Below are 22,009 nucleotides of genomic sequence, written 5' to 3'. Positions count from 1 at the left end.
TTGAGATTTTCAAAACAGTAAGTGCAATTCTCAAAACAACTCGTACAAATAGCAAAACACCATGGATTACCTGCAAACGCCAGTCTCTTGTTAAAAATCCTTAGTTCTCAAAAATAAATATCTGTGTCAATGAACATGCCAGTGCCATCAGAATGACAAGTCCTTGTGTCATAGTTTATGGTTAAGACAATCAAATTGCTTAGTCATGTTGTCAATATAACCGTGCGCTCTGGAGGGATGTTCGGATGTAAACTACTGTATTGAACAGTATGCGATATATCCATTTCAAAAGTAAAAATTTACACATTACTGTATGTGGGATATTGATTGAAAGAGACTGGATAGAATTCCCAGTTACACTTTTACTAGTGGTCTGACCAAAATAATAAAAAAAAAAAAAACTTTACAATGGCATTGTGATATGAAAAGGAAAAATAAATATGTGCACAAAGATGAAAAAAGTCAATTTTAAGAATTTGTAACTCTTGTGTTGTCCTCTGTCTATAAAGTATAAGCTTTCCAACTGAAGATCCATGAGATGAACCTTTGAGCTATTTCAGAGAAATGGTTTATCATATACATTCTATTCATTAGTCAATTAGTCACTTGCACAATTCATGCCAAATTGACAAAAAGTCTAATAATAATTTGTAAAAAAATAAATTGTGTGCTTGGCAGTTTATTAGAACTAGATTAACCATTTAGCATTTAATGACTTGTACGATGAACTAAAGACTAGATGTTTTGGGGGGGTAAGACTGTTGTACAGAAAACTGTATGACATTAGCAACTGATAATGTAGGAAACCGCAGATAAATGTGCATAATCAATTGCATGAATGTACAAAAGCAATCGCAACTTGTTCAAAAGAATGAGGAACTGGTTTTATGATGTGTATAAAAGATTAGATGATGTGGAGGTTGTACAAGTAGTTTTGAGAATTTAATTTCTGATTTGAGAAATGCACCAAAGTGACTGAGAAAAACTGTAACTGTGTAAGGGTGTTGAGAGAAAGAGGGATTGACTAGGGCAAGACATTACGTCTGCATCTCTGTCACACCCATATAGACTGTGGTCACACCCTACCATGTGACAGTACATGTTAGAAATGTGCACTAACTACCACAGAGAGAAAGTGACCTAACAACATTCCACACCATTCACAGATTCTACACATTTAACAAGCTAACAAGTCTTAAAAAGGACAGTATCTGAAAAATAATTCATATAAACTCCTGGTTATGTTGAACTTCTGTTCATGAAAAATAATTCTTCAACATGTCGAACAAAACTGGGTCAGTTTTAATAAAATACAAAATCACTATAATTCAGAGAAAATTACAGTGACTTTCTAGTCACAATGTAATTTAGGGCTAATTGGTAATGATGTGACATATATCTTCCTTTTATTATAACTTAATTAATAATAACTAGGCTAAAAGAAAAGAAAACTGATGAATAATAGATAGCAAGATATAAATGTGTGTGTGTGGGTGGAAAAAAAATGGGAAGGTGAAACTGGTCTGTCTGGTTCTGCAAAAGGAGGTGGTCTGGGTGTCGCCCAACACCTGTTACTCAGGGTGGAGTGGAGACAGAAGAACAGCTTTACCTCACTGTTGTATGACAGTTCTAGAAAGGCAGAAAGTGTGTACAGAGAAGTTTGTGGAGATAAAGGATAATCAGAACTAAGAGATTCACAAGCACATCCACGACAGAGAAGGTGAATCTCACCTCACTACAACTTTTAGGATGTTTAAGAAGAAAGAAAACACGATGAAAGAAGATTCCAAGATAAGCAAGTGAGTGCTGTTTTTTTTTATTTTATTTTTTTATTAATCATATTTGTTATCCTCTAGGCTGTTTTGGTTCTGTTCTGTTGGCAGGCAGGTCTGAGATCAGTTTTAGACAGACTTGGGTAACCAAAGCCCAGAGAGTGAAGGTGAAAAAATGGTTAACTCAATATTTTCTTGGGAACATTAGATCTGAAATCTAAAATTGGTTAACCCTTTACAATCAAAAAATTATTTGTTATTTTTCAACAGTTATTTGCTGGAGACTACAACAACCAATTTGTGAAAATAATTGGTTGCTTGGTCAATTATATTTTATTCTCATTTAAAATTTCGCAGCATGCATTGAATGTATTAGCCTAAATAAAAGAAGGAATTGGAAACACTCCAGAAAGGATAACTAGTTCCATGGGCCCTTATGCTTATTGTTTTGGCCACAATATAATCTCTGCTTCCTTAACACAAGTTGGAATTATTATGGTTTGTTAAAAATACACTACAGTGTTTAAATATGTTAGAATTGTTCATGGGTGATGAAGAACAGAGACAAAAAAATATTTAATCATATATATATATATATATATATATATATATATATATATATATATATATATATATATATATATTTTTTTTTTTTTTTTATATATATATATTTACAGTAACAAATTCTGAAAAAATAAAAATACAAATCTGGTAATGGATTTCTGGATATAAAATCTGTGCCATCTATTTATTTTGTTATTTTTCCAAAAATAAAACATTTGGGTCATTGCAGTACAGTATCAGCAGAACTGGGATCAGTTCAAGAGCTTAATTTGTAACAAAGCCAGCCAGACAAACTGACTTTCCTGTTGATCATCTGCAAACATGTTGTTAGATATCAGAATTGTTGGATATAGAGGTCAGATGTTACATTTAAAGTCACCACTAGTCAAATCTGATTAATGCATGTGTAATGTACATACAACTGAACAGTTAAATAAAGGCGTTAACATGTTGTGCAAACATACAGTAATCAGGGTCTTCCAATAAATCAGATAAAAAAAAAAAAAAAAAAAAAAAGATAGATAGAAACAGTGAAAGGAGTGTCCTGGCTGCCTAAGCTCAGTTCCTGTAAGGGCTGACGCTCTTGTTCCTCCACTAGGCTGGGTGTTGGTCCATTGTTTCGGCATGCAAGCAGACAATTCAAAGACAAACACAATATAGTTCAAGTAAAATGTTATAGAAAGCATAAAGTAACACATATTTGATAAGTTCTGTAATATAACAGAAACAAACAAATTAGATATTAGAGCAGTTCAGAAAAACTATTACTTTTTAGTAATTGCTATGTTTGTGCTATGTTTTTCCCCCCTCACAATTTAAAGTGCTTTGAGTGCTTAGAAAAGTGCTATATACATGTAATGAATTATTATTACGTGTTTCCCTACTTTAAAATCCTAGAGGCACCCCAGCAGTAAACATTGTGGATGTCTCCCTTATCTGATCCTTATCTGACCCATTATGGAATTTTCTGACCCATGTAATGAAACAAAACAATGTATGAATTTTTCAGGACTCATCTAAGAGTGTCAGAAGTTTCAGTGCTGACGATGTCAGCAGTGATCTTCTGATGCTTCTGTGTAGACAGGTTGATTTAATTGACTAAACCAATGTTTAGATGACAGTTGACTTCAGACTTTCATGATTTGCCTTAAGTGTCTTAATTTTCGTTTTTACCTATGACTTAGATTTTTATTAAATTAGGATTTGTTACAATATGAGGTCATTGTCATCCTGTGTTGCTTTAGAACAATAAAAACAACTGATGCTGTATGAATACATGAAAAAATAGTCACAAATAGGTTTCTCTTGGTCAGTCTGTTCTATACACATTAACATGATTGCAGGGGCATGGTCTCTGTCTTAGAAGCTTGTCTAAAAAAGTGAATGTATGGGAGGGTGAAGAGGTGTTGAGAGTACGAGTGTGTAGAGGATGGTGTGACATTGTTTGCATTCTTAGAAAAGAACAATGATGAAACTCTCTAGACTAGCATGGCATGAAGCTGGGAATGTTTTACAATTTTATCTGTTTGACAGCGTGGAACTAGTTTTCATTCCGATGAATGTCACACAAAATTTGGTTTCACTAATCGGAGTAAGATATTTTCTTTCATTATGTAATAAAGCATCTTAAATGAATGGATATAACCAATATCCACCAACTATCTTATAAATTGGGGTGGTGGTTAAATAAACTGGGATAATGACTAATGAGTAATTCCAAGTCCATTTAACCGGTATAGGAATATGTTTTTAAAATGGGTTTTACCCTGTGAAATATTTCCGATATTTTTTTCAGGGAGGAAGAAAAAGACTGAAGGTAACAGAATGATAAAGAACAGAAAAAAACTACATAATTCTAGAGTTTCTAGACACACCCAGATTCTTAGCCAATTCGGGGATCCACAATATAAAAAGATTGCCTTCATTAATAATTAACATTCATTAAGGAATATTTACATCCTTACATGATATACCGCTAGAGCTGGGAAAAATATAAAAAATATATATATATATATATATATATATATATATATATATATAATTTTTCCCAGTCTTCTCCACTAGATGTCACCCTTATTTACCTTGCGCAATGTTACAACAGACTCAGTGTAACAACAATGCTGCTGCTGCTACTAATACTACTACTACTAATAAATATGAATAATTATTTATTTTAAAAAGATTAATCACATTTGTTTTCTTTTTAATTTGAACAGTAAACCTCTGTTGTGCAGCACTTTGTTTGCCAAAAATAAAAGGCTTTTTCATTTGATTAGGATGAATTAAATTGTTTATGCCCTCATCTGATTACCAGAAAAATGAAGAAGAACATTTTATTTGGCCCTACTATTGTTTAAAAAAGGACCCTATTATTATTTTATATATATATATATATAATAATAATTGATACCCAGCTCTACGCTTAACAGATGAGTAGTTCATAGTTACGATGTATTTAACTTGTATTATGTCATCAAATCACCTATATTTATATAGTGCTTTATACAATGGATTGTGTCAAAGCAGCTTTGCAGTGTTAAACAGGATAATACTGTGACGATTAAGCAAGAGGACAATAGTAAATAGTCAATTTTTCAGTTAAAGTCAGTTTATCATTGATTTAGTGATGTCATTGTCCAGCTCAGTTCAGTTCTCTTCCAATGGCAATCAAGCCGACAATATTGGCAGAAATTAAGTGTTATTTCATTTATCTACGGCCCCCCTCACGTATGTTAGGACCCTTTGAAGTTACATGAATCCTTGGTTGAAAAGTTAAGTTTCTTAGACCGCCTTGAAACAATGCCAGATGACTTCCTTTTATATGCCTGAAACAGTTATGCTGACCATTCTCTTTTGACATCATGAGCCAAAGAAAAATGTTCTCTGTCATTCTCACTGTTACAGTCTCTAATCAAAACCGTACTTATCAAAGTAAAAAAAAAATGAATAGGTTTCATTTACAGTAAATCCTACTGATAAGTGTAATTATCCTGAGTGATTTAATGCTCAAAACATATTTCCTAATGTTAAATGCAACATTTTATTTCTTAATTTTGCATTTGAGTATTTTTTACACATTGTCATTCTATCTTTTCATTTTGAACTGCAGATCGCAGGTGCGTAACCTGGCCTTGCTGATTGCACGTATGCAGAAGAATGCAGACACTGTTGAGAAAGATGTACTGCATGCAGAGGAGCTGCTACTCATTGTAAGACAACACATTCTATTTTGTTTATAATATATATATATATATGTGTGTGTGTGTGTGTGTGTGTGTGTGTGTGTGTGTGTGTGTGTGTGTGTGTGTGTGTGCGTGTGTGTGTGTGTGTGTGTTAGTAAATGCAACGTAAATATAAATAACCCTGCCCTTTGCTCAGGATGCTGACAATGAGAAAAATAACAGGAAATTACAACATCAGAAGGAAACAGCAGACCTCTTAGGCCAGGCAGAGGGGCTTCTTAAAGATCTGTTCCTGGATATGGACAAGGCCAAGAAAATGAAACACCCTCAGGCTGGAGAAATAGAGAATGAGTGAGTGGCACAAAAGGCATTATTTACACCCTGTTGTTCATGACTGTTGCTCTGTCACATCGTAACTGAGCTAACAGGGTTGCACAGTGTATTTTCTCTCATCTATATAATATTTATATATAGAAAAATAATTGTAATAATTTCCACAAGCTTCATAAATTATAATAATTTATTTTTCCCCACTAATCAGTGTTAGTCGTCTTCATGAGCGCTGGCTGAAAGACTGTACCCTTTACCGAGAGCTGTATGAGCAACTGAATGAGGTTGGACTACAGCCAAGAATTAACTGGGCTCTGGTGCTGAACCAAAAACAGGTCAGAAACCACATTAATGTGCACATAAAGAGAAAAAAAAACATCATTAATCAATAATCATTTACCTTTGTACTAATAATCAAAACCCTTATGCTGATTAAATCGAGATTAAATCAAAATTACATCTCTGGGTGATAATTTGGTTTAATTTGAACCCAAAGATTGAAAAAAATAAGTATCATGGGGTACCTTTGTACTAATAATCAAAACCCTTATGCTGATTAAATCGAGATTAAATCAAAATTACATCTCTGGGTGATAATTTGGTTTAATTTGAACCCAAAGATTGAAAAAAATAAGTATCATGGGGTACACTTAGTAACTTCATGCATCTTGAGTGATCAGACTGCTATAAGAGTGGGTTTGCTCATTCTGTTTACAATTGCCCATTTAAATAGGTCTCAGCAAAAAAAATACAATGCAGACTGAAGATTAGTGTATGCAATTTTTTTACACCAGTGCTGATTCATCCAACTTTTATTTTGAGCTGATGATAAACAAATGCAGAACACAACATCGGTTTTCAGCTTTTGCAACCTGAACTGAATTTGTATAAAGTGGAGACTGAAAATTAGTGTATGTATGCAAATTCAGTTTCAAAAATAACATACAACTTTAAAATGAACAACCAGTATCCATCTACGCTTAGCTGAGTTGACTGCTCTTCAGCAGTTTTCGAATGCATCTTTAGTAATTAAATTAGTGAAAATACATGAAGTGGATGATCTCCATATTAAATTAATACAGACGTTAAACTGATGTCCATGTTTTGCATTATTGTTACAACTGGTATCAGGTTGTAACAACAATAAACTTTGAACAGTAAAGGTACCAGTTTGAACAGGATGTAAGCTGTATATTTTAAAACAGCTTTAATTTATAGCAGATTTAAAAAAAAAAAAAAAAATCTCAGTCTGAATAAAATAAAAAAGTAAAGTGTTGCAGCATTCCCTCCCTGGTTTCCCATGTACACTATTTATTGCTGCAAAAGTATTTGTGTGTGTCTTGATTAACTAGTATTTCTGAATAATTTGGAATATTACAGAAAGAGGCAAGCAAAGAGGAGTATGGCCCCACTCTGGCTGACCTGAAGAAGCAGACTGCAGCTCATAACATCCTTCATAAGGAGATTGAGTCTTACAACAACCAGCTATCCCCTGGATCAACCAGCTCCCAGGTGAGCTTAAAAAAAATCCTGTTTAATTGGCACTTTTTTGTATGTGTGTTACTAAGACTTAAATTTCTCATGATCAGCTTTTGCTGATCAATATCAATAACACACCACATGTCATTCTAACGTTTCAATTCTAAATCTTCAAAACACAACTGAAGATATTCGTGATGAAACCTGAGACATTGCTATGCATAAAACCACAACTTTGAAAAAGGTCATGATGACATTGTAAAAGTAATACATCTGAACAAAGTGGTTTAATCCAAACCTTCTTGAGAGACACACTTTATATGATTTATAAGATTGAGTTGTATGATGAATAGATTTATTTTAGGCTTTTACTGACATATTTACATTAATTTCCACACACTTTGAAACATCAAAATGTTGGTTTGTTGATGTTCATGACTTATTTTCATTATAGTCTCTCAGATTTCATTAAAATATTCTTCATTTATGTTTGGAAAATGAAAGTATCTTACGAGAAAAACACGAGAGAGAGTATGGATATGCCGGTATCCAATTTTCATGTTGCGGTTAATTGTTAATGTTTTTATCACAGTATTGAAATTTAGTTTAGTTTAGGTTTAATAACTTTTCTCTTATAACAAAATAATTTAACATTTAAATACAATAAAGCAATACATCAAAATATATAAAGTTAAAATTTTTACACAGATTAAAGTGTAAAAGAACTATAAAGACCAATAGGTACCACTTTACAATAAGACCTCATAGTTAACCTTAGTTAATTAACATTCACAATGAGCAAGTTATTAACCTTTGTTAAAAAATACAAATCTTAGTTCATGTTATCTCATTAAATAACACAGCAACTTTCGATTTTAACAATGTGTTATTAAATATCGGAATACCTAAGAGTGATGAATGTTCAGAAGAATTTTTCATTGGCAGTTTGTTAACTAATGAATTAACTAATGTTAACTTAGGAAGCCCTAATGTAAAGTGTGAACGAACAATAAAGAATAAAAACACTTTCAAACTAAATCTAAAGCATGTTGTAGCCCAGATTAAAATGTATTTATGTAAGTATTTGGCGCTGTGATGAACATAATAGCAAATCCACAAACTTGGCTATTTAAATACGTTTAAGAAAGTTTATGGGGTTTCTAGAGTAAAGGCTTAATTTTCTGTGTTTTCAATCAGCGTCTCTCAGGTGTTCCCCCATGTGCTTCTCATGCCTGCTTGTTTACATCAGTGCACATATATTTTTCCCAGTTAATGGGAAAAGTATTCTTAAAATGCATTCTAAATTATTAATAATTTGTAATATGTAATTATTTACAGTATTTAGAAGTGACCACAATAACAATACCATGCATATTCATTAACCATTTTTTTTCTCACAAAACTTAAAATCCCCCATGTCATTCCAGGAGGAATATGATGCCATTAAGAAGCAATATGCTAACCTACTGGTAAGAAAACATTCACATTTACAAGTCAACTTGTCATGCCTCTTTAAATTGTAAGAAATACAACAGCTGTTGGTACCAGGAATGTAAAGTGAATTTTAATTAGAACAGAAAGAGAAAAAAAATATATATATATATATAATTTAGCATTTTTACTTTTTCACAGGATAACTCAAAATGGAGACGTCACTATCTCAACAGCCTGTACGACTACATGCAGGACTGTGAAAAGGAGGTGGCATACATGAGGGAGGAGCAGAACAAGATCCTTAAACAGGACTGGAGTGATCAAACTGTTGACCATGCTGATATCCGCAGACAGTACGAGGTGAGCTAGGTTTTGAACTGTTCACATTATCTGTACAATGGAGTGGACTGATAGAAAACAACAGATATAAAACAAGGTTTCTCAAAAATGGGGTGCTTTGGTTTGATCATAGTCAGTCATAGTAAATAGTCAGGGGAGCTATAATTATTATTATTATTATTTTTTTCAAAAACAAATATTTTATTTAATTATTAATATTATATTTATTATTAAAGAATTATATTTACCATTCCATAAGGCTATATATTGTTGCAGCTGTGTCTCAGTTTTCCCATGTCTACAATTTTGGGGTGTCAACCATTTTGAAATATGCAGTAAAATGGTGTATTTCTAAACACATTAGCGAAGGGGTGTTAACCTAAAACTGGCACATGGAGGGTAATTGCTGACATGTGAGCAGAACCAAGAGAGGTATATAAAATGAAGTACATCTCTCCTGCATACAAATTTACATTTTTTGACAATCATTCCTCATAGTCACATAACCTGTTTTAAGTTAGGAGCTATAAATACTATTAAAACATAAGAGTTAAGTTGCATAGGCCAATGGAGGAGTGCAGCTCTGGCAAACCATTTGTACTACCACTATCCATATGAGCCACTGACAGCACAAAATTAAGCCAGCAGTACCATGCTTTAAGTATCACACAAATTATTTAAATTTTGCTTTCTTCATGCTACACGATTGAGTCGATGACAACTTAAAGTTTTTGCTGTATTTGTAGCTCTTAGCTTTTGGCATTAAATCTAGTGTCAGGATTTACTAAAGATATAAACCTCTAACATAATGACAGCAATGAGAATAAACAAGATCATAAGGCAAGCAATAATGTGAGGTTTTTCTCATTTTTTGGTTAACTACAAAAGTGGCAACAGCACATTTTAAAGAAAACATTGTATTAGACATCTTGTCTCTTGTCTTTTGCAGAACTTCAAGAATAACAGTCTCCTGTCCCACGAAAGTGAGGTCAACAAATTACAGGACGATGGAGACCGACTGATTGAGCTGAAACATCCTGCTGCCAGTACTGTTCAGGTAGCTTTATTATGTAATACTTTCATTAGTGAGCTAAATCCAGCCATATTGTCTATTATATTGGATTTGTAGTTTTATTCTGTTGACATGGCAAATTTGAGTTGACTAATTAAAATTATTTAAATAATGTTTTAAATATTAAATATTGTATTCAGTGTGCCACAACATTAGCATATTAAAATCTGACCTCTGATGTATTGTTTGTGTGTCTAGGCCCAGAGAGACAATGTGAGGAATGAATGGCAAAAGTTTCTGAATCTATGCATCTGTCAGGAAACACATCTGGACAATTTAGAGGAGTACAAAAGGGTAGGCAGGGCTAAACACATTTAATTCTAAATATTTTGTTAATTTGTAAAGCATAATCAAGTTTGCGTTCTTTTCAACAGTACCAACTGGATGCAGATACCTTGTCTGAGGCTTTATCTAAGCTAGGCTCCACTGTTGATGCCAAAGCACTCAATGGCAAAACCAGCACTGAAATTCAGATGCAGCTTGAGGTGAAATCACATTTTAAACTATTAAATACACACACACACACACACATATAGTGCATGTCAACTTTCCAGTACCAAGCCATAGTATATAAAAATGAATACAACTCTGTATGTGTCAATATTGTGTATTCTGTGTGTCTGCAGGCAGAGGAAAGGCCTCTACAGCGCAACGAGCAGCTATTGGCTGACCTGAGAAAGCGAAGCACCTCTATCACACCACTAAAGCTTCGTCGCACTCCTCCGAGCAAAACTACCACGGTTGAGTCTCTGTGTGACTGGAAATCTCCCAAGGTTAGAATCTCTAGAAATATAAATTATATTCAATATTTTTTTATTAATAAATGTAGCATGGAAAGTTCCTAATTGTATATTCTTCTATTCATTTGTTAATCAATGGAATTCTTCTCAGGCTTCACTGAACAGAGGAGAGCTTTTTAATTTGAAGTCCAACACAGACAATGACAACTGGGAGGTTCAGTCCAATGATGGGACAATCAAAACATTTCCTGGAGTTTGCTTTATGATTCCTCCACCTGATCCTGATGCCATCAAGAAAGTTGACCTGTAAGTATAAAAAATACTCCAAAGAAGGTCTTCAGAGATATAAATAACTAACAATAATTTGTGCTTGTATGAGCAGGCTGGGCAAAGAGTTGGAAGATCTAAAGAAAAGACGGGCTGCTTTGAGAACTTCGCTGAACAATCAACCATCAAAGGCCTCTGTTTCACAGGCTCCAGGTAATTTAAGAGCTCTCTAAGGCCTTTCTACACCAAACTGTTCAGTGCTGTGAAGATTCTGAAAAAATAAAAATAAAAATGGACGCAAACAAAGCTATTCACACCATAGATATGAATACATAGATGCCTCATTAGCTACTGTTTCTATTGGCTGATATATCTAATCTGTCCACCGTCAGTTGGAAGGATCAACTTGATTTCATTCTGACCTGTAAAAGGTTATCCTGTTTCCTCTGGAATTTAAATCCCGGCATTTTTTACAACCATTGGCTGTACAGGAGTGTGGCATCTTCAAATATTCATTGATTATTATGGTGAATTACGGCAAATTGACCATTGCAAGATAGGGGGACGCATCTAGGTGCTTGGAACTTGTAGAATGAGGCATCTACAGTACCTATACATACAGTATCTATGATTTACACTACAGTAGATGAAAATACTCACCTAGCAAACAAAATTTTTTTTAACCTCTGATTAGGAGGTAGTTTTCGTAACACTTTTGCTTTATGGATATTAATTTATAGTAGTTATAGAACACTCTATGGTCTTAGATTGTTTAAATATTCAGGCACAAAATAATGGAATATGCTGCCTCATATGCTGATATCAATATTATCAGATTATCAGATTGTGAGGGTTTTAGATTAAGGGTGAAGGGACTGTTTTTAGATAAAATGATTTAAATGTATAAGGAATTGTTTGATCTGTTTGCAATTTTTTTGGGGTGTGGGTGTTTTTTTTTTTTTTTTTCATTTAAAAGCAAGGACCACGATGGAAATAATTTAATGAAACTTTATTGTTATCATCCTTGACAAGAAAGTTGTTACAGTGTTTTGCTACTTTTTGTGCCAAATTAACTCAAACTTAGGTTAATTAAGTTGAAATCCAATTAATGTTTGTTTGTTTATTAAGTTTTTTAAGCCATGTTAGCATCATGGCTATTTACATGGCAAAAAGGTTCAGTATCATCCATAAAATTTACATTATATAAACCATTTTAACTTAAGACAGAAAACCTAAAATACACTCAGGTGGTACATTTTCAAATATTCCATGCAAGCATAAATCAAATTAATGTCAGATCATTGCTGTAAATAATGATCATGGCATAAGGACTACTTGGGTATTTTGTTCTCTGTTGCTTTGCTTTGTTTTCAGATGTTTGATTCAATCACGTGTTCTCCCATTTGCTATACTCCGGGATTGAGATCACACTTCCTTTTTTTTTTTTTTACAAACTAAAAGAAGTACAACAAAATGTACTGTGTAGGGGTGTGAATTGACACTGGTTTCACGATTCAATTTGATTATGATTATCATGTCAACGATTCGATTCAATTCGATTTCACGATGCATCACGATGCATTCTTTGCAACCTCGGTTCTGCACAGCTCTGATATACAACATAAAATCAAATAAATATAAAATAACAGCACTGGGCACTTCCTGAATGTACTTCCACAACAGACAACAGAGCATTTAGAACTAATAAATACAGATCTGATCTGGTTATTTTCTTCCCTTTCTCCGAGTTGTGCAGCAGAGTTGATATTGTTTGAACTATCGCTGTCTGAGCTGGGTCGGCCTTTGGACCAGCTGCCATCAGCATCTCAGGGTGAAAACGTTGAACACGATTTCTTAAATTAGTTGTATTCCCAACATTTTTTATTTCAGCTTGACAGGTTTTACACACCGCATGTGTCCTGTCCAGTTATAAAAACCAAAATGTGCCCAGATCTCAGATTTAAAATTTGTAGGTGTTTTGCCTCCTGCCATTTTAAACTCGCATGACTGAAACGCGTATATGCGAAAGGTGTCATAGGCTATAATCGATTAAGGTCTATTACTGCAACGATTAATTTCAACACCCTTAACTGTGTGTGTGTGTGTGTGTGTATGTATATATATATATATATATATATATATATCTATATATATATATATATATATATATATATATATATATATATATATATATATATATATATATTTAATCATTTAGCAGACGCTTTTATCCAAAGCGACTTACAAGTGAGAACAATAGAAGAAGTCAGGTCAACAAGAGAACAACAACAGTATACAAGCGCCATGACAAGTCTCAGTTAGTCTAGTATAGAACATATAGCCATGTTTTTTTTGTTGTTGTTTTTTTTTAATGAAAAGACAAGAAAAGGAAGAGTGCTAGTTTTAGTTGGTTAAATGCAGGTGAAAAAGATGAGTCTTTAGATGTTTGTTGAAAATGAGTAAAGACTGAATTGAGATTGGGAGGTCATTCCACCAGCTGGCCACAGTCCAGGAAAAGGTCTGTGAGAGTGATTTTGAACTTCTTTGGGAATCTATACATACATAGATTCAAAAGCATGATCTATTTATCACGCTAAAAGGAAAATATGCTTCTAATCACATGCTTAAAGCCGTAGTTCCAACCACACAACTTCGCAATGCTGTTTGGAATTGTTTGTTGGAAACACAACCCAGTTCTGATGATGATGTAAAATATGGCAAAATAAATAATATACAGGGAAAAAAATTATAATACTTGAATTTGCTAATCCAAAAAGAACTATTAAAAGTGTGTTTTTCTTGCTAGGGTCAGATCACAGAGTTATAAATTCTGGTTATTTTGAAATACACAGTAGCCCATAAAAAAGGTGATCACAGAATGTACTGTGCTTGACACAAATAAGTATTGAACTACCTTTAAGATAATAAATAAGTATTTTTTTTCATATATTTGTAGTTCCTGCTCCAAGAGCTGAGGAGAACACCAAAGCTGTAGAGCTAGCTAGCCGCCTAAACCAAATGGATAAAGATCTAGCTCAAGTTGAGATGGACACACTGAGCAGTCTAAGAGCCCCACTGAACCGCATGGACCCTGCCACAGACCTTGCTAAACGTCTGAACGAGCAAGAGGTGAGACATGCTTTACCTCCAACTAGAGGTAAACTGCCTTGGCTCTAGGTTTATACTGTCACATAGAACAAAGTGCCAGAATTAGCTACTTAATTTTACTGATTGTCAAATATGTTACTGACTGTTGATAACCGAATGATGTTGGTTAAAATTTATGTTCTGTGATAAAACCGATATAAGGTTTAATAGCTGTCAACAACCATAATCTCTAAAGCAGTGGTTCTCAACCATGTTCAATCAAACACATTTGATTCAGGTCATCAGCTCATTACTAGAGACTCAAAGACCTGAAATGGATGTTTCAGACAAAGCAGACATTCAAAATGTGCAGTGTTGGGAGTTGAGAATCACTGCTCTAAAGCAATGGCTTTTAAAAAAAGTTGTCAGTGGATCAAGAACACCATGTAAACAATACTCTGCTTATTTAAAATGATTATTGTCTAAACAGAAAACAACTGCAGCTCTCCAGCAGTTGGAAAAACAGAGGGCTGCAGCCCAAAGGGACCTGGAACCTCTACTTTCAAAGGACTCTAATGGGCCAACCTCTTCCACTCTACCTCAAAAACTCAGTGATGCCAAAAACAAGCAAGACAGTCTAGCTGCTCTCATTGATCTCTACAGAAAGAAGTATGTATTATTATAAATGTATTAATATGGGAAATTATAGAATTCTAGATATTGCAACTCTGTTGCCTCTTTTTAAAATTAGAGCAAATGCTTCTATGGTATTGGAGAGACAGCTGAGAAAGATGGACAACACTGTCTCAGGATTTGAGAAACAGCTCAGTGATGATGGTGCAATCCCAGACAAACCTAGTGCCATTCAAATCCGTACACAGGAGATTCAGGTAAAGACATACTTCATTCTTAATTTTGTAGAATGCATTCCCGTCAATACTTCATCTCTTCCTTTTTTAGGGGAATCATTTACCTGGGCTACAGAACCACAGCTCTGACATTAAAATATTTAGATTTTCTTACACAGACACACACACACGTTTGTTTTTGTGAAAAGTGGGGACATTCCATAATGGTTTTTATACTTTACAAATTGTATATTCTGTGGCCCTATACCAACTCTACACCTAACCCTGACAGGAAACTTTGTCCATTTTCACTTTCTCAAAAAAAAAAAAAAAAAAAAAAAAAAATCTCATTCTGTATGGTTTATAAGCATTTAGAAAAATGGGGACAGGGGTTATATCCTCATAAGTCACCCTCTCCTTGTAATACCTGTGTCATACCCATGTCATTATACAAAGTTGTGTCCTGATATGTCACAAAAACATGCACACACACACACACATATATAAATAATATTTGGGACCTGTGTATTGGAAACTGCACCTCAAATAATGCCACTGCACATAACAAATGCTGGAATCTTATGCATAATAACAAAATATCCTGTCTTTCATCCAGGGTATGAGAAAAGATGTTGTTGGAGCTCAAAGTGAGATGCAAAAGCTTAGCGAGGACCTAGAGGCACTTAAAAAGATATGCAGTTCACTTCAGCAGGGTTACCAGGAATACTGTCCTGATATACGCAGACAGGCAGCAGAAGTGAAGAATCTTCAAAGCCGATATGCCAATGTGAGCAACCAGCTGAATGAAAGGTAAGTTCTGCTCACTCTAAAAATAAAATCTAAAAAGGCGTTTATATATATATATATATATATATATATATATATATATATATATATTTACATCTAAATGTGTTTTTTTTATGTTGTTAGCTATAATAATATCTTAAATACAGTATGTCTTTATATTTCCACAGGGAGAGGTTTTTGCAAGAAACTAACACAAAACACCAGGACTTCCAGAATGTGAGCCAATCACTGAGCTCCTTCTTGCACAATCTACCTGACAACAAGATAAACCCCACAGATGATTTGACTCAAATCAATGCAAAGCAGAACTCTCAGAAGGTTAGTTTTGTAGACTATATCAGATTATATAAAATACTGTAAATGATAGAATAAAACAGTACAACTCTCAATGTGGTTATCTTTTACTTAAAAGAGGGTGATAGAGGATATACAGAGGAAAGGCGATGACATGGACAGGGTGGTTGATCTCTCCAAGGATCTCCAGAATGTTCTCAAAGTAAGTTAAATAATTGTGCTACAGTATATTATACAGTAATTATCCAGAATTACATATAAAGTTTTACTTACATGGGGGTATAAAACTATGATAGCATTTTATTGCTGTGCAAAAAAACAAATCTAAGATTAAGAGATTTTACAAGAAATTACAAGAATAAAGACGTGGTGATATGAGATTAAAGTGGTAATATTTTGAGAATAAAGTTCTAGCATTATGATATTAAAGTCATAGTATTTCGAGAATAAAGTCAGAATTACAAGAATAAATTCAGTTTTTGTTAATTAAGTATATATGGCTTGAAAAAAAAAGTCTAACTCATTTCTAAACTCATATCTTACATCAACATTTTTTAAATACATTTATTACATATATTTTAGTTTTTATGTTTGAGCTTATATATATATATCTCTTATTATCATAACAGTCTGAGTAATTCTGATTTCTGACCAGTAAACATCAGCTTTGTGAACAAATGTTGATTATGTATCTTGTCAAAGAATCATGAGCAGAAACCTTTTTATTTTGGGTATGTCATTTCTGTCTCCATGCTAAAAAATGGGGGGTGACTGGTAAGGGGTTAATGTGAAAATTCCAAAAAAAAGTCTGTTTCTAATGTTAAAAACATGTGATGAATGAAAGGTTGGGTTACACCAGATGTTTTTTTGCAGTGTAGGTAGAATTTTCAAATTAATAAATTTATTCTCAAAGTTTTATGATAATCTCACATTGCTATAAATTTATTCTTGTTATTTTGACTTTAATCTGAATTTAGATTTTTCAGAATATAACAACTGTAATCTGATATTGCTACAACTTTATTCTAATTTTGAAATTATTCTCAAAGTATTATGAATTTAGTTTCATAAATTTAGATTTATTTTTTATTTAACACTGCACTAAAACACTGTCATAATAAAATTATGAAAATAATTAAATGTAATTTTTTTGTTGTTTAAATGGTGTTATGAAATTGTATATGATATTTATTTTGGACAGGAATATGAGATGAATTGTGTTAAGTACAAAGCTACTCTTGATGACATACCTCCGACAGATTCTAAAAGAAATCACACCTCCACCCTAGCTAGCTCTGTTGCAAAACAGGTGAGATATCTGAAATGTAAAACATTACATAAACTTACTAATATCAATTAAATACTTAATTCTTTATTTTGTTGTACTACAGGAGAAGGATCTTACAAACCATTATGCTGAGACAGCTGCTGAGAGTGAACAATTACTCAACCAGATGAACTTAGCAAAATCCATTATGGCTGAGGTGCTCAACGTTTTATGTAGTTTTTTGTAGATCAGAAGGGATAATTTGCACCATGATGAAAATCCACTATCTATGTTATGAAAAGTAAAATCCATGTAAGTGTTCAAACTAATCACCTTTGAAATATTAACTGGTCTTTCCTCCATTTACACAGAATGTGGTAAAAGTAAATGCTGTACAACAACAACAGATGCAGCAAAAATCAGCTGAGGACACTGAAGTTCTCCAGAAAGAATTAAAGGAGGAAATGGCAAAACGTACCAATGCAGAGAATAGCCTGAGCACCATAAAGAACAGATATTTATCTCTGAAGAATCGAAGAGGTGTGGAACGAGTGGAGGAGAAGGAGATTCTGCAGTATTACCGTGACCCTAAACTTGAAGCCAGTGTGGAGGACTTTCAAAAGAAAATTCATGAAGAAGCGCTGAAATGCACCAAAACACAGAGTGAGATTGAGGTACTGACAAGAAAGATCACTAGCCTGGAAAGTGAACTTAAGAACACCAAGCCCAAATTAGTAACAAGAGAAGTGACAGAGGTAGAGAAAGACCCTCAGTTGGATTTAGAAGCATCAAAAATTAGAGAAAACATAAGCAAATTGAGAAGTGAACTTAAAGTTAAAGATCAAGAGAAAACTTACCTGCAAACAGAGATGACAATTTTGGAGCAAAAAAAGCAAAACATAAAAGAGAAGGTGGTGCAAAAGGAAGTATTAAGACTGGAAAAAGATCCAGAAATGTTGAAGGCAGTTAGGACATTTGAGATGGCTATCTCAGATGAAGGTGAGAGGAGCAACTCACTAAAAAGTGAAATCTCCCAAACCAGGAGCCAGATCAATTCTCTAGAGAGGCTCATCCCAACTTTAGAGCCAAAAGTTGTCACCAAGGAGGTGAAAAGGGTTGAGCAGGACCCAGGACTCATAAGTGAGTCTAAGGATCTTCTGACTACAATAGAAAAAGTGAGAAATGAGAACAGAAGTCTCATGGCTGAGCTTAGCAACCTTCAGTCACACCATGTCCAGATACAACAGTTAAAACCCAAAGTGGAAGTCAAAGAAATCATAAATGAGAACTTTAGGGTGGCCCCTGAGACAGAGGCAGAGATGCAACGCTTGAGAAGGGAGCTTCAAGACAATAGTAGACAGTCCTCAGACTTTGAGAGACAAATTAGCCATGTCAGAACAGAGCTTGAAATACTTTATGCACAGAAACCCAAAATTGAGTATAAGGAAGTAGTTCAGGAGGTTGTAAAAGAGGAAAGAAGTCCAGAGAATGTAAGAGAAATACAGAGGCTGTCTGATCAAGTATATTCCCTACAAAAAACCTACAGTACGTTGCAGGATGATCTTATCCGTCTTAGAAAAGACAGGGATGAATGGAAGGCTGAAAAGTCAAAAGTGGAGACCAAGATTGTTACTAAGGATGTTACTAAGTATGTTGATGACCCACTTCTGGAGAAGGAGGCAGATCGTCTCAGGAGAGAAGTCCGTGAGGAAACTCAGAGGCGCAGAACTATAGAGGAAATGGTGTTTGATCTTCAGAATAAATATATCCAGCTTGAGAGACAAAAACCAGAGGAAAAAGTACTAGTGCAAGAGGTGGTGCGTCTACAAAAGGACCCAAGGCAGATCCTTGATCATGATAGACTAGGTAGGAGTCTAGATGAAGAAGTGAAGAATCGGAGAAAATTGGAGCTAGAGGTGCAGCAGATGAGAGCACTTATAGAGGACAAGGAGATTGCCATCAGGAGCAGTGATGAAAGGCAACGGAAGATCCAGGTTGAAACTGAGCTGAGACAAATTAAATCCAGAATCCATGAGCTAGAAACTGCCCCACCTCCTATTGAAGAGAACATAGTCATAGAGGAAGTTCTGAAAGTTGAAAGGGATCCAAAACTAGATAAACTGACCAATGGTCTTCGAACAGATATGGATAAGGAGAGCAGTGACATTATGCGTTTAGAGAGAGACATCAGGAAATTGACACTGGAAATTGAAATCTTGCAGCGAGAGAAGTCGGTTGAGAAGACCATCTATAAAGACGTTGTTCGTGTAGAGAAAGATCAGGCTGTGGAAGCAGAACTGTCTCACCTTAGACAACAATTAATTCAGAAGAAAAATGCCAGACGAGACCTTGAAGATGAAATCCACCGTCTAGATGAGAAACTGCAGCGCCAAGCAAGCAAAAGAACTACCACGTCTCTGGAGGAGACCAACTTGATTCATGATCAGGATAAGCTGCAAAGAGAAAAAGAAAATCTCCAGAGAGAGCTGAGAACTTTGGAATCTGAAAGACAAAACATCAGCATTTCATTCCAACAGCAGTCTAGACTGATGAGTGAAAGAAATCAAATGAACAGGCAAAGAAGCATTAAAATGGAATCAGACGTTCAAAGGCTGGAAAGGGAGATCCTGGATGAGAAGGACACAATTCATAAGCGAGATAACATAATCAGGGAGCTAAAGAACAGTTTGAGGAAGGAGGATTCCTCCGAAACTCACACTAAAGAAGTCAATGTGTCAACAAAGATCAGCATCTTGGACCCTAACACTGGTAAAGACATGTCACCATATGATGCCTACATGCAAGGCTTCATTGATCGCAGCAAGTACATACAATTACAGGAACTAGAGTGTGACTGGGAAGAAATCACCAAAATGGGACCTGATGGTGAGATATCTGTCTTGCAAGATCGGAAGAGTGGCAAGCAGTACTCCATCAATAATGCACTAAAAGAAGGCAGGGTAACTAAATACCAACTACAACAGTACAAGGATGGCAAAATGCCAATCTCAGAGTTTGCTCTTCTTGTGGCTGGTGAAACAAAATCTCGTTCATACACCCCAGTTACCAGCCAAGCTACTCAACAGCTTAATGAAGAGTTCCCTATTTGTGGTGTGTATGATATACACACTAATTCATGTCTAAATGTCCGCAATGCCATGGATCAAAAGATGATTGACACCAACACTGGCCAAAAACTGCTTGAAGCACAGGCAGCCACTGGTGGCATTGTGGACATCAAAAACAGCATAAGATATTCTGTCAACAAAGCAGCTGATCGAAATCTGATTGAGTCCAGTCAACTACAACGTTTATTAAATGCTCAAAAGGCTTTCACTGGAGTTGAGGACCCTATGACCAAAGAACGTCTGTCACTTGGAGAGGCTGTACAGAAAGGGTGGATGCCCAAAGAGAATGCCATGAGATACATGGAGGCACAATTTCTGACGGGTGGGTTGGTCAACCCCAACAAAGCAGGAAGAGTTAACATTGTTGATGCTGTCAGCTCTAAGATGATTGACAGCACAATGATGAGAGAGCTTCAGGAAGAGATCAACTATGCAAAAGAGCTGACTGACCCCATCACAAAGGAGAAGATAAACTACAAACAGGCCTTGGCTCGTTGTAAGACAGACCCCCGATCAGGTCTTCCAATGCTTCCTGCTTCCTCAAAAGATTCCGCCTATTCTTCCTCATATTTTAGTCATAAATAGCCACTCAAAGTCTCATTGGTTTTTAAAATAAGTAATTCATTCAAGTTTCTGCATTTTCTACTTAATAATGTCTCATTGTTATAGTACTGTAGTATGTGTCCCACACACAAACAGTAGTCCTGCACCAGTTTATAATTGCAAGGGTTAGTGGTTGCATTGATTCAATGTATTGTTAGATAAAAAATGGAATCTGCACATCAGAAAAAGTCAAGTGAAATAGTAAAAAAATAAAATAAAAAAATAATATATATATATATATATATATATATATATATATATATATATATATATATATATATATATATATATATATACTGATTTTAAGATAATCAATATATAGTGTATAATAAGTGTGTTTAGAAAACAAAAAGTTTTTTAAACTTATGATGAAAACATAAAAAATAGATTTAATCTGATCCAAACTGTACTTGTAATACAACACACTGTAAATCAAAGGTGCTATAAAATCTGCCAATTTACCCATACTATTAAATTTACATTGAATTTAGAAAAATCTCAACCACTGAGATGCTTACGTTTACTTCATTTTATACAGTATGTAAAGAGGCTGAATACTGTAACACATAGAATGCAATTCATATATTTTTATTTCCTTGGTATGATGGGCCAGAAGTGCAATTTCTGATTTATAGTCATTATACTATATTCTATATTATACTATAGTCATTATATATTATTTATGCCTTTAACATTCTCTGTACTTTCTGAAACTGCTGTCAAGAATAATTGAAAATAATAAAAAAATGCAATGAATGACTTCTGTTTTTTTTTTTTTTTTTTTTACTAAACAAAA

The 22,009-nt window shown here is 34.3% G+C and overlaps 1 protein-coding gene across 1 annotated transcript; it reads left to right on the top strand.

The window, feature by feature from the left end:
* Nucleotides 1–1,620: 1,620 nt before the first annotated feature.
* On the top strand, nucleotides 1,621–21,431 carry evpla (envoplakin a). The gene is made up of 22 exons (XM_052600702.1): nucleotides 1,621–1,799; nucleotides 5,446–5,545; nucleotides 5,715–5,869; nucleotides 6,060–6,183; nucleotides 7,229–7,360; nucleotides 8,755–8,796; nucleotides 8,960–9,121; nucleotides 10,050–10,157; nucleotides 10,371–10,466; nucleotides 10,547–10,657; nucleotides 10,799–10,945; nucleotides 11,064–11,218; nucleotides 11,295–11,392; nucleotides 14,136–14,308; nucleotides 14,757–14,935; nucleotides 15,018–15,156; nucleotides 15,731–15,924; nucleotides 16,089–16,239; nucleotides 16,334–16,417; nucleotides 17,417–17,524; nucleotides 17,607–17,699; nucleotides 17,854–21,431. Exons 1-22 carry the CDS (start codon nucleotides 1,750–1,752, stop codon nucleotides 21,193–21,195), a joined length of 5,943 nt encoding a protein of 1,980 aa, XP_052456662.1. The 5' UTR covers nucleotides 1,621–1,749; the 3' UTR covers nucleotides 21,196–21,431.
* Nucleotides 21,432–22,009: the final 578 nt, after the last annotated feature.

Source organism: Carassius gibelio, chromosome A6 (assembly GCF_023724105.1).
Source record: "Carassius gibelio isolate Cgi1373 ecotype wild population from Czech Republic chromosome A6, carGib1.2-hapl.c, whole genome shotgun sequence".
Taxonomy (NCBI): Eukaryota; Metazoa; Chordata; class Actinopteri; order Cypriniformes; family Cyprinidae; genus Carassius; species Carassius gibelio.
This window is presented reverse-complemented; position numbering and strand designations above follow the sequence as displayed.

Excerpts from the sequence above, each read along its gene's own strand:
- evpla (XM_052600702.1), top strand. The coding sequence starts at position 1,750 with ATGTTTAAGAAGAAAGAAAACACGATGAAAGAAGATTCCAAGATAAGC. Across the intron at positions 1,800-5,445 it reads GAAGATTCCAAGATAAGCAA|ATCGCAGGTGCGTAACCTGG; the intron begins GTGAGTGCTGTT and ends TTTGAACTGCAG. Across the intron at positions 6,184-7,228 it reads TGGTGCTGAACCAAAAACAG|AAAGAGGCAAGCAAAGAGGA; the intron begins GTCAGAAACCAC and ends GGAATATTACAG.